The sequence below is a fragment of the Pristiophorus japonicus genome, chromosome 15 (assembly GCF_044704955.1).
Source record: "Pristiophorus japonicus isolate sPriJap1 chromosome 15, sPriJap1.hap1, whole genome shotgun sequence".
Classification (NCBI taxonomy): Eukaryota; Metazoa; Chordata; class Chondrichthyes; family Pristiophoridae; genus Pristiophorus; species Pristiophorus japonicus.
The window spans coordinates 57,067,482-57,082,087 of record NC_091991.1 but is presented as its reverse complement, the minus strand read 5'-3'; the positions used below and the strand labels follow the sequence as shown (position 1 = coordinate 57,082,087).

The window sequence follows — 14,606 nt, the reverse complement described above, 5'->3', positions numbered from 1 at the left end:
GGAACAAGAACCATGGCAATTTGTATCTCGCTATAGCACAAGGACACTTATTCTACTAAGACTAGAGTCCCATTACAACCTGTAGGCTTGGATCAGCTAAGTCACCACAGGCCAGCGATTGAATCTGGTTTACGTGGCCCATTACCGTAACACGAGGTTAAAAGCGGCCTTTGAAAAAATGTTTTTTTGACTAGAAAATCTTTCAGACTGACCTGTCCAATTTTCAAGAGTTTAATTTAAGATTTACGGCAGAGAAATGTTTCGTACAGTGATGATCCCTATAGCAAACTTTGTAAATGGGATCTGAAATGGAAGATACACGAGGAGAGAGGAGAGGAGGGGAGAGGGGAGAGGGGGCTAATTTATGTTTCAGAGGAGCTACCATGTGAGCACCACAAGTGAGACATGTTGAGAGCCACAGTATACATTGGGCACCTAATTACATTTAATGATTTCCAGTGGTAATTGTATGGATTACAGGCTAAAGTTAAAGTGGAACTTTTAAAAAGGTTCTATCAACAGTCATTTGTGGCATCAGCTGGGATTTCCTGCCGGCGTTCGAGCTCCCTGGCGTAACTTGGCTGGGGAGCCATTCCACCAGCTGCCTCTATGACTACTGATACTTTCATAGACTACACTTTAATATATGCCAATGTATGCATGTGCAAATAACGGGAATGCATAACTCAGTGCATATCTATCATTTGCATCACAGTGCAAGCAATGCCAAGGCATTTCTGCTGTCCAGGGTTGCTATGGGAGTGAAAGGGGAATTTAGATTTGTTTTCTCCCAGTCACAGATACTGCCCGCCGGGAAATCGGTTGCAGACAGAGCACAACCATGAAGTGGCTACAAAATCTGTCCTGCCAAGATTATACCAGGACTCACTGGGAGTAGAAAGTCCCAGTTACTATCAACCTGTGCTATGAAAGCATTTAATTGGACCATCAGCACCAGCATATATGGTATGGGTAGTATCTTGACTAAGATAAGCCGCTGACATCTAGTGGTAACATTCAATATTGTACCTACGTTTATTTCGATTCTCGAGTGTTCTGATTTGGGCTCCTTTGATTTGTAGTGATTTGAATCTGAACACAGAAAACAAGGATCCGTTACTACTTTGACCTGCCTGCCTTCCTCACAATCAGGGCGTTCGGTTTTAGTAGCTTGAGTTGCTCAACGTGTTTTTCATCGACACAATTCATCCAAATGTCCAACTCATAAATGCACAGTTCAAAAAATGATCTTTCTAATCATAAAACATAACTGCCCAGAAACGTAACCTCTGGTCTGTGCTGTTTGCTAATTGTTTTGTACTAAATACTAATTTAGAAAATACTAATTGGAGCAAGAAAGGATCAGAACTGGGACAGAGAATGCGTTGTGCGTACTGACACATCTACAGTGATTAAAAACATAGTAATACCTGTACTTCACCTCCACAAGGGACCTTCAGATAGCTCAATTCATGGATAACCTGACGTACCACGCTCCAAACTCGGCTGCAACATCACACAGTTGAATATCATTCATCAGTGCAGAGTTTACAAATCAAATATCACAGGGCTACATTGGAAAGATTTCAAAAAGCTATCTGCACACATGTGGTTCTAAAGCTATGTGGGGGCGAAATCATGTAGAGGATCACTGAACAAATATTAGGAGCATGAACCAGGCTGAATTCTGCCGAGGTGACCCTTGCTAAGAAAGGACATGGGCATTGGGTAAGGATGTGGCTGTAGCTGTAAAGCCTCCCCACGGTCAAATGCCCGACTGACTCTCATTGTCTGGGCTCACACACGAAGTATAGCCGCGTGGACAAGGTACCATAAGACAGGGGGTGCCCAAAGAACTGTAGCGAGGAAGCTTTATATGAGTGAGTAATGTTTCAGTACCTGGGCAGGAGCCACAGGAGGGTTTGTGCCGTTTTTGCTGCCTCTCTCCTCACTTTCCGTGTCTCAAACCACACACCAAGCAACAAAATCACATTTATAGCTCCCATCTGCAATGTGTTAACATTTATCGTCCAGTTACTGCAATCTGACATTGTTACCCGGTGTGAGGGGACTGTGCCAAGTTATAGGACTCTGCTCCCACACACCTACCTTTCCACTCATCGGCCTCCGACTAATAAGGTAGTGGGTTATTTGCGAATATTGGAGCCTTAGAGATAGATGAAGTGAATTGGCTTTGTAAACTTTGAAAGTGAAAACGTTTCTGTGCACTAATAGCATGTATACAGTTATATCCTGCAGGTGATTCCCCAACCAAATGTAAAACGACAAACATGGGGCAGGGTAGTTCGGTTGCCTTTGTGCTGAACGGACATCACAGCAAGGTGGACGCCGCTTTCGAGCGGGAAGAGTACAACTGCACTATTACCGCGCTAAATAATTCCACTCACAAAATGCTGGAGGGTTATAAAACGTTATTTAAAGGGCACACAACAACAGTAATCTAGACTAACCCTGCCCATGATGGTCTGTGAACAGCCGTATTCGGAGGGACCTTTCAGAGGGGCAATACGCCAAACCCATGAATGGAAAATATGAGCATGGAAATATTGCTCCATCACAAAAAGAGCGAGATGGGCATGTCAAATGAGATTATGTCAAATGGGATTATGTTTAAAACATGTTGCAAAAGCAATGATGTAATGATCTATGCCGCGGGTTAGCAATACATGGTGATGTGGAGGATCCCAGGTAACACTCAGGTTGATCTGTCAGAGGATGATTGACATGGGGAGGAGCGGGCCCTTCACCTATATCAGGGGCAGCTCCTCAACCATCGCTGCACACCAAGGCTGCAAGGGGTGCAAACAACAATCCTCATTTCAATTTGATTTCCCAGAAGTTTTCTTGAGCTAAGAATTCTGATTCTGTTTGAAGATGCACAGCATCAAGTTGCACCCTTGCAAGCTGGCGCTCATTCTCCTGCCGATCGCACTGACGCTGAGCTCCCATCTCAAGCCGCCGGCTGCAGGTGACCGTCAGCCGGCTCCATCGCCCCCGCCTGCCGCCCAGCAGCAGCTCAGGGTGAGCAGTGACCCGGCCAGGGGCAGACAGAACTCGACCAGGAACAGTGTGGAGTCTCACCCGGGCAACCCCGAGCGTCAGTCAGGGCACCAGCAGAGAGTTCTCACCTACCTGAAGGGCCATGGCAGGTTCACCTCGGACACGGTAATGACCTCATCCTCAAGATATTCTTCCTCTTCATTTCTAAGTCTGATTTAACAAAGCTATTTAGATTATTAGAAAAATACAATCCATTGATATTTTCCCGCTTAAAGTGTCCTTGTACAAAACTAAATTAACTTCCACTGAAATTTGTTTTCCGTTTGAAGTGTTTATACTAATGTTCACTCCTTTCTCCTCCCGCCCCAGCGAAGAAGAGAGGAGACAGTGGGGCTGATCTCTGACAGAGATGCCTTGTATCATTTATTGGGCTCTGGAGGTTCTGGTTTGCACCAGTTTTCGGGACCATCGAGATCTGAACCCGAGGTCCAAGAGGCGAAAAATAACAAGCTGCAATGTCTAAAAAATATTTTTTCTTCATTTTCGAGTTAATAGTTTCACTTGTTCCTGTAAGCTGGATTGTCTCTGGGTACAGATCGCCCTAGCTGTTGTAGTACAATTATACTACACATCTTGAGTAAGAATATCGGTATAACTTCATCCTAACTGGTGTTAGTTCAGCATGTTGCATTTAACGCAAGGTCGCCTTCAGGTTATGTAACAACAGGTATGAAGCCAAATATGTACATTCGAAAAAGAGCCCAACTTCCTGTCATGGCGTTTACTTTTTTTCTTTCCGTCATGGTCATATGGGTTTAAAATCAGGCTCGTTGACAGAAAATGGCCTAACTTCATACACAAAGCCTAGAGTACACAAATGAATAGACAGAAAACCACAGCTGGGGAGCGCAGTTTGGGTCAGGTATCTGAAGGAGTAGCCATTGAATTCAAATACAAGCATCTAGATTATTCTTTGCAAGGTGAGAAACTGGATGGGATAGAGGAGCAAAGAGATCTGGGAAGACAAATATATAAGGTTATAAGGGGTTATGGGGAGTTGGCAGGGAAGTGGATCTGAGTCCATGATCAGATCAGCTATGATCGTACTGAATGGCGGAGCAGGCTCGAGGGGCCGTATGGCCTACTCCTGCTCCTATTTCTTATGTTCTTATAAGTTGCTATAAGTAACAATGCAAGTTGATAAGGCCATAAAGAGCGCAAACTAAGTACTGGGATTCATTTCTAGAGGAACCGAATACAAAAACAGAGGTAATGTTAAATTTAGCTCGAACCTTGGTTAGGCCACACTTGGTCCTATGCTTCTGTCAAACCCTATACTCCAATTCTGAAGAATGGATATCAAAACTATTTCAGAAAATTAAGTATTCTTTTCCTTTTTTAACAAATTATTTCTGTCATAGAATTATTCTGGTCTCCATACTGCAAAGACAATATTGAAGCACCGGAGAAAGTGCAGAAAAGATTTACAAGATTGGTACCAGAATTAAGAGGAGGTAACTATCAGGAAAGATTGAGTAGGCTGGGATTCTTTTCTCTGGAAATAAGGAGATCTGATAGAGGTCATTAAATTATGAATGGGGATCGACAGGGTGGACATGGAGAAACTGTTTCCACATATGGTGAGTCCAAAACCAGAGGGCATAAATATAAGATAGCCGTCAACAGATCAAGTAAGATTCACATGGAGTGGTTAAAGCAGATAACATCGTTGCATTAAGTGGCTTGATGCATACGAGGGAGAATGGAACGGGGGGGGGGGGGGGGGGTAAGTGGCATGGTAATTAGACTGGGAACAGACTTGTGTGGAGTATAAATAATTGCATAGACCAGTTGGCCCAATGACCTCCAGATTCCGTGTAATTGCATGAAGCTCTTTTTGAATTTGAGATGTATATTTACATTTTCTTTGTCTCAGTCAAATTTTGAAAAGTATTTCTCAGCCTGTTTTGTTAAAATTAGAGACTGTCTGAAACCATCATAGAGAGACAATAAACCAGATAGACTCTGAACAATCAGCAGCAAACTGCCATGTAAAGATTATATTCAGCGACCTTGTGTTCAGTCTAGTTTACATTGCAAGTTAACACAGCAGATGTGACTGTTATTTTCTATCATCTGAGGTAACCACTGAAAATATACATTATCGCTTCTGTCCATTTACTGTTTAATAAATCTGTTTAGTGGTTGATTGTCTAAATCACAGTCCAGTAAAGTGTATATTCTGAAGTCAAGAACAATCACCTGATGCATGTGATATAACCAGTAAGCCAAAACACAGGGAAGTAGATTTTTAGTTTGAACCCTGGGCTCGCTACCAATTAACCAGATGTCAGGCAGGTAAAAGTAGGCTTTGGGTCATAGGGAGTGGTCTGAGATGCTGAGCCCAAGAAAAATATCCAGACTAAGAATACAAAACCCTAACATCCAGATAGTCCCGCTGATCGCCTTTAACATTCTATAAGACAACTGATGGGGCAGCTTGCGTTTTGTAACACTAGAAACTCCACAAGCAGTGAGAGGTTGATGGGCAGCACTCTGCGTGTAGTAAGTTCACATGCAGTCTCTGCTTTTTCAGAATGAGAGACAGTGGGGACAGGTAATATAACTGAGTGCTGTGTGCTCACACCACTCCAAAAGAAGGTGCTGGTGTCAATGACACCTGGCGTGTAACTGTCATCATCATCATCATAGGTGGTCCCTCGAACGAGGATGACTTGCTTCCACACCAAACAGAATGAGTTTGCAGATGTTTCAGTGAAGGACCTGATATTCCAGTCCTGAACTCGAGAGATGGAAGATGTCTGTGCGTGAATTTTTTTAACCTGTGGTGACCGTTGCACATCAGCCACCACACTGGTTTGACAGAGCTAGGCCTTTATCCAGTGACAAGGGTTACCCAGGACGACTGGAGACCTGCTCTGCTGCACAGACCTAGAGCACACACATATCGCAGTGTGGGTTGGCCCGTCCTGCCTCTGGACCCTCGGCTCTTCTGGGCCCTGTAACATGTGTCTGCCTATTTCATCAGTCTATGTCCTTCTGAAGTCTGTTGCTGTCCTCACTATACTACATTTACAAGTTTTGTGTCATCTGCAAACTTTGAAATTATGTCCTGTATACCTAAGTCTAGGTCATTAATATATATCAAAAAAAGCAATGGTTCCTGTGGGAGCGAAAGCCCGTATTTCTGGAATACATTTGCAGTATGAGTTGGGTTAAAAGTTGAAGCAACTTTCTGATGAACATGGAGTTTATTGAACTTTGGACCAAAGCAGAGAATGTCTCACAAAAATAAGGTGCTAGATGGTGTGAGAGTCATTCAGCCATTCAAATGAGCGACGCGAGATCATGGCGGAGGTGCGACGAATGATTGAAGCGGAGAAGCGGCGAGAGCTCGAGGCAGAAGTCCGGTGAGGGATCGTGGCTGAGATTCGGCGCATGATCGTGGCGGAGGTGTGGCAAATGTTTGGTGCGGAGGTGCGGTAAGAGATCGTGGCGGAAATGCGGCGAATGTTTTGTGGCAGAGGAGCAGCAAGAGATGGCGGTGGAGGAGCGGTGAGAGATTGTAGCGGAGCGTGTAACTGTAATGTAACACTTGGACTGATTCCTCGAAAAGACGCAGGATTCTCACAGAAAAGACAGTGGGGGTGGAGGGGTGAGAGGGCGATAGCAATATGGAATCATTCAACGGGACATTCAAACTCCCGATTTCCCATATGGCCAGTCCGCCCCTGTGTAAAAGGAATTTTGTTTATTACACAATCAAAAATATTCTAATGCTCCTCAAAACTACCTATAATCATGTTGAGATGTACAAAGACTGTGTCCATCTATATTTCTCTCTCGGGTTCGATCCGTCCCTCTCTCAGTTATTTCTCCAGCTATTTCTTTCTATCTCACCTATGGGTTCACTCTCTCTGTCATACTCTTAGCCTGACTTTGCCTTTCTGAGTACGATTGATTTCACTGATCACGGGATTAATCGTTTACACTTGCACGTCTACAATGACAGGTGTCTAAAGGCAATAGAAGGTTCCGCTGGGAACCTTACACACCAATAGGATATCTCATTAGCAATACGTGCATCAAGTTGTTCTCTCACTCAAGTGAAAGACCACCATCATTCACAGGGTTGGCAAGGGTTTTAATTTAGTGCTTTTCATACATTATAAAAACTGTCTCTGCATCTTTATAAATATCTAATATATCTAATTCTCCATTTCTTTCTCCAGCTCTGTTTAAACTCTATGGGGCCTAAATTGCCTCTTTCCTTAAGGCCTCTTAACACCGGAAAGCGGCGGCCACACTGCGGAGTGCAATGGTCACCGACTTTTTGTGTAATGGCCGCCATTTTCAAAATTTCGCTCCCGTGTTATTTCTGCCGTGAAAATCTTTGGCCCGCCTGGCGGTGCGGTGCCAAAACCTGTTTTTTCCCGGTGATCCAGTGAGCCTGAGGCCTTCTGCAATGGCGGTGGAGCTTCCCTTAAAGGGGAGGATGCACTGATGCTGCCGCCATGTTTTCTTTTGTTGGCCAACGGCCATGTCGGCCCGACAATTATGCCCCCGGGTTCGGCCAGGCCGCCAATAGGCAGCCTGGCACCCCCTCTTGGGTGCCAGGCTGCTGGCCCGGTTAAAACCCTCCCTGGTGGTCCAGTGGACCGAAGTTTTAAGATCGCGGAGGCTCTACCTTTTAAGTGAAGAGGAGAGCAGTGGTGACGCGGCACCGTGACGATGATGTCATCGCGGCGGCCACTCTGCACCGCCATTCTAGTGGTGTCACCGCCTTATAACCGCCCCCATTAAGAGCGACTTCCGGATCAGAAAGAACAATAACAAAAAAAGTGGAATGTCACTCAAGAGGTGACCTCAGCCACTGCAGCGGTAAAAACCATTGAAACAGGGTGCGCTTCGAGCGGGGGTAATTTCGGCCCCTAAATCTCTTACTCCATTTTCTCTGTCCAGTTATGCTATGATCTGATCATTCTATTTGCTCTATTTTTGCTTCTCCACCTTCCTCATGCACTCTATATAGGGGCTGAAATTGATGAACTTACCGCCCACTGCTCTGCTCGAACTGCCCAGTGCCACTTTCGACGTGGCCTGGAGTGGGTGGGAGGGGAAAGCCACCGGGAAGCGCCCGCTGACGTCAGCGGACGGCCGATGTGGGTAAGTACACTCCTGCCCGCTAAGATGCCATATTTATGCAGGCAATTGTCGGCTGGTGTTGGCAGCAGGACAGCGGTGGAGGCTGCTCTGTCCTCAACGGTAAGTGTGAAGATGGGGGAAAACAGGTTAGTGACATTTTTAAAATGTATTTCTTTACAGGGACTTATCTGTTTGGGGGTCCCCTGAAGGTCGTCAGGTGTTTTTTTTATACTTTTTATTTTTAGGTGTTCGACCCTCCGTGGGCCTGACTCCATTCTCGGCGACACTTGGGTGACAAGCTCATTTGCCATCAAGAATGAAAGCTCCCGCCGGCTCCCGCCCAGATTGGTGGCATACGTCGCTGCTTTGCCGCCCGACGACCTTCGAGGGACCTTCCTGATGAAAACCCCGCCCAAAGAACTGTCAGGGACCTCAGCGGTCATCGGCGGTCCTTTGGGCGGCACTTGGGCGGCCGGAGGCCTTCATCAAATTCGGGCCCTATATCTAATACCTAAGTTTATGGTTGGACTTTCTTTCCCAGTTTGATACTGACATTTTTTTCTCTATAACTTGGCTCTCTGCTTACTTAGTCTCATATTCATCTTGATGTATCTCATTCTCTTTTTTTTCCTTTCTCATTGTTCTTCCTTTCTCTATCTGCCCATCAAACCTCCATCTCTGTAAATATGAAATACTTCGAGTATTATCTGTTCACTAATATTGAATATAAAACATAGTTTATTTGAACTTGCAGAAATCTTTGACAAACTTTCAAATGAAAGATTTATATTAAACTAAAAAACACAGGAACCCAGGGTAGAACATAGAACTGGATAAGAAATAAACTATAACCTGAATAAAACAATTTTGGAAATATATTGGATTTAGAACTGTGCCCGATACAGGTCAGTAATTGCCAGAATTAGTTACTTCCAGGAAAAGTTACAATTCAAGATCTAAAATCACCCAAATCTTGGTCTCAGTCTCAATTAGAAAAATATTAATCTTGTACACTTGCTTTAATTGCTATTTTTATATAGCGAATAATTATATAAAAGCTGACGACACAAGACTGCACCTTTAACATTTCTATTACTTTCCCTCTTCCTTCTTTCATAAGAACATAAGAACATAAGAGGAGCAGGAGTAGGCCATTGGCCTCTCGAGCCTGCTCTGCCATTTAATAAGATCATGGCTGATCTGACCTTGGGCTCAGCTCCACTTCCCTGCCCGCTCCCCATAACCTTTTATTCCCCTATCACTCAAAAATCTGTCTATCTCCACATTAAATATATTCAATGACCCAGCCTCCATAGCTCTCTGGGGCAGAGAATTCCACAGATTTATGACACTCTGAGAAAATAAATTTCTCCTCATCTCAGTTCTAAATGGGTGATCCCTTATTCTTAAACTATGCCCCCTATGCCCACAAGTGGAAACATCCTCTCTGCATCTACCTTGTTGAGCCCCCTCAGTATATTGGATAGGCTGGGTTTGTTTTCTTTGGAACAGAGGAGGCTGAGGGGAGACCTCATTGAGGTGTATAAAATTATGAGGGGCCTAGATATAGTGGATAAAAAGGGCCTATTCCCCTCAGCAGAGGGGGTCAACAACCAGAGGGCATAAATTTAAAGTAATTGGTAGAAGATGTTGAGGGGATTTGAGGGGAAATTTCTTCACCCAGAGGATTGTGAGGGTCTGGAACTCACTGCCTGAAAGGGTGGTAGAGGCAGAAACCCTCATCACATTTAAAAAGTACTTGGATGTGCACTTGAAGTGCTGTAACCTGCAGGGCTATGGACCTAGAGCTGGAAAGTGGGATTAGGCTGGATAGCCTCTTGTTGGCAGACGCGGACACGATGGGCCGAAATGGCCTCCTTCCGTGCTGTAAATTTCTATGATTCTTATACGTTTCAATAAGATCACCTCTGATTCTTCTAAACTCCAATGAGTCATCCACCCTGCTCAACCTTTCTTCATAAGTCAACCCCTTCATCTCAGGAATCAACCAAGTGAACTTCTCTGAACTGCCTCCAATGCAAGTATATCCCTCCTTAAATAAGGAGACCAAAACTGTATGCAGTACTCTAGGTATGGTCTCACCAATACTCTGTACAGTTGTAGTAGGACTTCCCTGCTTTTATTCTCCATCCCCCTTGCAATAAAGGTCAACATTCCATTTGCCTTCCTGATTACTTGCTGTACCTGCATATTAACTTTTTGTGTTTCATGCACAAGAATCCCCAGGTCCCTCTGTACTGCAGCATGTTGTAATCTCTCTCCATTTAAATAATAATTTGCTTTTTTATTTTTCCTGCCAAAGTGGATGACCTCACACTTTTCCACATTATACTCCATCTGTCAAATGTTTGCCCACTCACTTAGCCGGTCTATATCCCTTTGCAAATTCTTTGTGTCCTCCTCACAATTTGCTTTCTCACCCATCTTTGTATCATCAGCAAACTTGGCTACATTACACTCGGTCCCTTCATCCAAGTCATTAATATAGATTGTAAATAGTTGAGGCCCCAGCACCAATCCCTGTGGCACCCAATTAGTTATCATTTGTCAACCTGCAAATGACCCATTTATCCCGACTCTTTGTTTTCTGTTAGTTAGCCAATCCTCTATCCATGCTAATATATTACCCTCAAATTCGTGAGCTCTTACCTTGTGCAGTAACCTTTTCTGTGGCACCTTATCGAATGCCTTCTGAAAATCCAAATACACCACATCCATTGGTTCCCCCTTATCCACCCTGCACGTTACATCCTCAAAGAACTCCAGCAAATTTGTCAAATATGATTTCCCTTTCATAAAACCATGCTGATTCTGCTTGACTGTATTATGCTTTTTCAAATGTCCTGCTGCTGCTTCCTTAATAATGGACTATTTTACTTTGACTCGTTTCTGTTCTTTTTTTAGTGCTCCACAATATGAGGGATGCCAGTGTTGGAACACAACATTTTATGCATTGCTTTAGCCTTTAATGTCAGCTTCAAGCACTGCCAGTTTAGGTACAGCATGGCTTAGAGGCAGAGTAAAGCTTCTTCTACATCAATGTGTCATAACCTCAAATGTAAGATTAAACTGCACCAGTTTAAATTTCCCCATTTCTCGCAACAGTCATTCGTAGGATGAGTGAAACTGCCAATTTATGTCTGCTTTCTGTATCTCCACTACCTCAGCAACCATGCAGTAGTTTTGAATAGTCTTGGGTTTAATGTGTTTTAGTTCAGTTTATGGAGTCACTTTCATTGCATTCCTAGAAGAAACTTACCTTGGACTCATCACCAGCTGAATCACCTATACACAAATAATATTGCTCTATTGATGAAGGAAAAGTAAACCACACTCAAGGGAGTATTCTGTTTTACATTAATTAAAAACTGCTCTTCCATTTGCAAGTATTTAATACTACACTGATTTTAGAAAAGCAATATCCAATTATGGTAAGGATTAAAGATTTCTTGGTCAATCTAGACATTGATGGTCAACTGTTCTCTGGAGCAATATGGTTCCAGTATGCTGAGACTGAGAGGTGACATGTAACCACTCAGGATTGATAACTGACTGTAATCGCAGCAGATAATCTGAAGTTTTCATTCATTTCGATTTATGGAGGTTCTGCCTTCTTGAAAGTTATATTTCTTATTAACCTTCCTCAAGAGATTAAATGAATTGGTAGGGAGAGGGGTGGGGCTGAGGTCCATGGCTGTCTGTTGTTCTTGGGCTGTTGGGAGGGTGGGCCAGATGGGCTGAAATGCTTTTTCTTGTTCTCTACCTTTTTTGTTCTATACTTTGTTGTGGGTGAAGTTATGAGAAATGGCAGCACTCTTCTTTAAAAAAACAGAGTAAACAGAGTATTTTACTTGATGCTGTCGTTACCAGTTCAGTGATAAGGCTATCTATGCTCCGTAACTGTGGGGTAAGTCTCCAATGGCTCAGTGGATACATTTCACTGTGTAGCCATACAGGCTAGGAAGCTCTCAGGATTGACTAGAATCTGAGCTGATTTAGCCAACCTAATCTAAGCCACAGAGGGACTGCTACAATTGCCATCAGTATCCTGGGCGAAGGAGAGGAGAAATGAAAAAACTTGGATTTATATAGCGCCTTTCACGACCACCGGACGTCTCAAAGCACTTTACAGCCAATGAAGTACTTTTGGAGTGTAGTCACTGTTGTAATATAAGAAATGTGGCAGCTAATTTGCACACAAGCAAGCTCCCACAAACAGCAATGTGATAATGACCAGATAATCTGTTCTTTTGTTATGTTGATTGAGGGATAAATATTGGCCAGGACACTGCGGATAATTCCCTTGCTCTTCTTCGAAATAGTGCCATGGAATCTTTTACGTCCACTTGAGAGCGCAGACGGGGCCTCGGTTTAACGTCTCATCCGAAAGACGGCACCTCCAACAGTGTAGTGCTCCCTTAGCACTGCACTGGAGTGTCAGCTTAGATTTTTTTGTGCTCAATGTGCAGAATGCCTGCTTCTAATCACTATCCAGAATCAACCACAGCCTCGATAGCCCTTCATTTTAATAGCCTTCGGGCATTCACTATTGAGGCTCACACATATGAAGAATGGTCATTTGGGCAGAGAACCAGAAAGTCACTGCTTCCCATGAAACTGCATTTATGCATGAATCGGAGCCCTCCGAACAGGAGGGCAAAGAGAAAAATATGAAAAAAGTCAAAATGGTAACAAAAAAAAAAGCAAGATTCACATTGTACTGTGAGGGATCTGTTATACTTGACACAGTGACACGGAGGTGCTGAAAATCATCTCGTCATTCCAGTTAATAACCTAACTTAAGCCAGTGTGTGGTTTTGTCGTGTTCCGACAGAGCATCTGTGCAAACATTGAATCCAGATCCTGCAACAGAGTCTCAGAGTGTCGAGGTTGCCTTGGACTCTATACCTGCAACATCCCATTGGCAAAGTGCGAACTCAAAGGAGTTTCGAAGAAGACAGGTAGAGTATCTTTCTAAGCAGGCTCCAGGAATTCTCCTTCTCACAAGAGAGTCCATTAAACAAGAATCTTACCTGGACATGAAGAATATAGAAAGTGTAGTGGGGAGATGAAAAAGGAGCTGAGAGGGGCTAAAGTGGAACCTGAAAAAAGCTAGCAGATAATATACAGTTTGTCCTTCCACCCTGTTAAGAATCTTAGTATATATATGTATATAACATATATATATATATATATATAAAGCTCTCACAAATGATAAATGGCTGCAGAATTCAGAGATTAGGGACTCCCAAATTGCTTAATGGGTTTATCCAATGAGAAGGTCTGATCTCCAAACAGTGTTCAGTTAGCTGATCTCAGCCGGTACAGGAGTGAAGACTACAACTGGTCTCAGTGTCTCCAAATTAGAGAGTGGGAAAGAAAAAAAATCAGCAAGGGTATCCACTCCTAATCATGATCCCTGCTTGAAGTGGGTAAGTGTGGATGTCCAGTGAAGGTAAAATTGGGTTTAGCTGTGATGCATCCCACTGCCAAAGAGCCTGCTGACATTCACCATTAAAGTTCACTTAAATTGGCCATATGGTCAAGGTACCACACATTGCACTGCAGTTTAATTAGATCTTTCTTCCTCTCTCCACCAGATGGATTTATTCAGTATGCCCTGGAACACTGGATGGTCGAATTGTCCGAATGAGCTTCAACAATTCACTTTGTGACTGTATTTGTTCAAGGAAAAGAGATTGAGTGGGTTGCTTGTAAAACATTTCTAAAACATTTGCACAGATAGCTTTGGGTATAAGTTTGTAACCTTTAACACTGAGAGACCCCTATCAATGCCAAAAAAAAACATTAAACTCATGTTATGGAGCTTATGTGTAATGAGTTATGTCTGAATGAATGCTCCTGCAAAAGGACACTTTTATTAACAGCTGTGTACTGTAAAATAAATTCAGCTGCTTATTCTAAAAATAGAGGGACTTAAAACGTAGTATTAAACATTTATTTTGATTGTTTAAAATACAGTTACGCATTAAATAAAGAATTGTAAACATTTTTCTGTATCAGATTGTGGGATGCCTGCAAAAGTGGTTATACTTCAGCACAGAGATTAATGGAAAGCAGGAAGGGAACAACAGAGAATAAAGTAGGAAAGCATGGAATGAGAAACGGCCATTTGAGCCCATCAACTCTGCTCCTTCCAGAGTATGTGTAATCTGCCCCATTATCGACTTCTGCATACTTATTTAAATAGCAAAGCCAAATGTTCTCACTGACCCTCAAAGATATTTGAGCAAAATCCTTTAATATCTATCTACATTTACACCTCCATTGTTCAACCCTGACATCTTCTTTCCATAGATAACATTTTCTTGATTCCAGCAGCAATCCATGAAGTATTTGATCATCTCAGCTCATGCATATCCACAGAACATTTAATT

General features: G+C 43.1%; 1 protein-coding gene across 3 annotated transcripts in view; it reads left to right on the top strand.

Moving 5' to 3' along the window:
* LOC139280792 (uncharacterized) overlaps positions 1-14,091 on the top strand; it is a 228,693-nt gene extending 214,602 nt beyond the window's left edge. For 2 of the 3 annotated variants that reach the window (XM_070900496.1, XM_070900492.1), the window contains 2 exons: positions 13,043-13,169; positions 13,809-14,091. In XM_070900496.1, coding sequence (XP_070756597.1) covers positions 13,043-13,169; positions 13,809-13,883 — 202 coding nt within the window. In that variant the 3' untranslated portion in view covers positions 13,884-14,091. Of the gene's footprint in view, positions 1-11,112; positions 11,135-13,042; positions 13,170-13,808 lie in introns of those variants that run through there. The other variant, XM_070900494.1, reaches the window with a different exon arrangement.
* Positions 14,092-14,606: the final 515 nt, after the last annotated feature.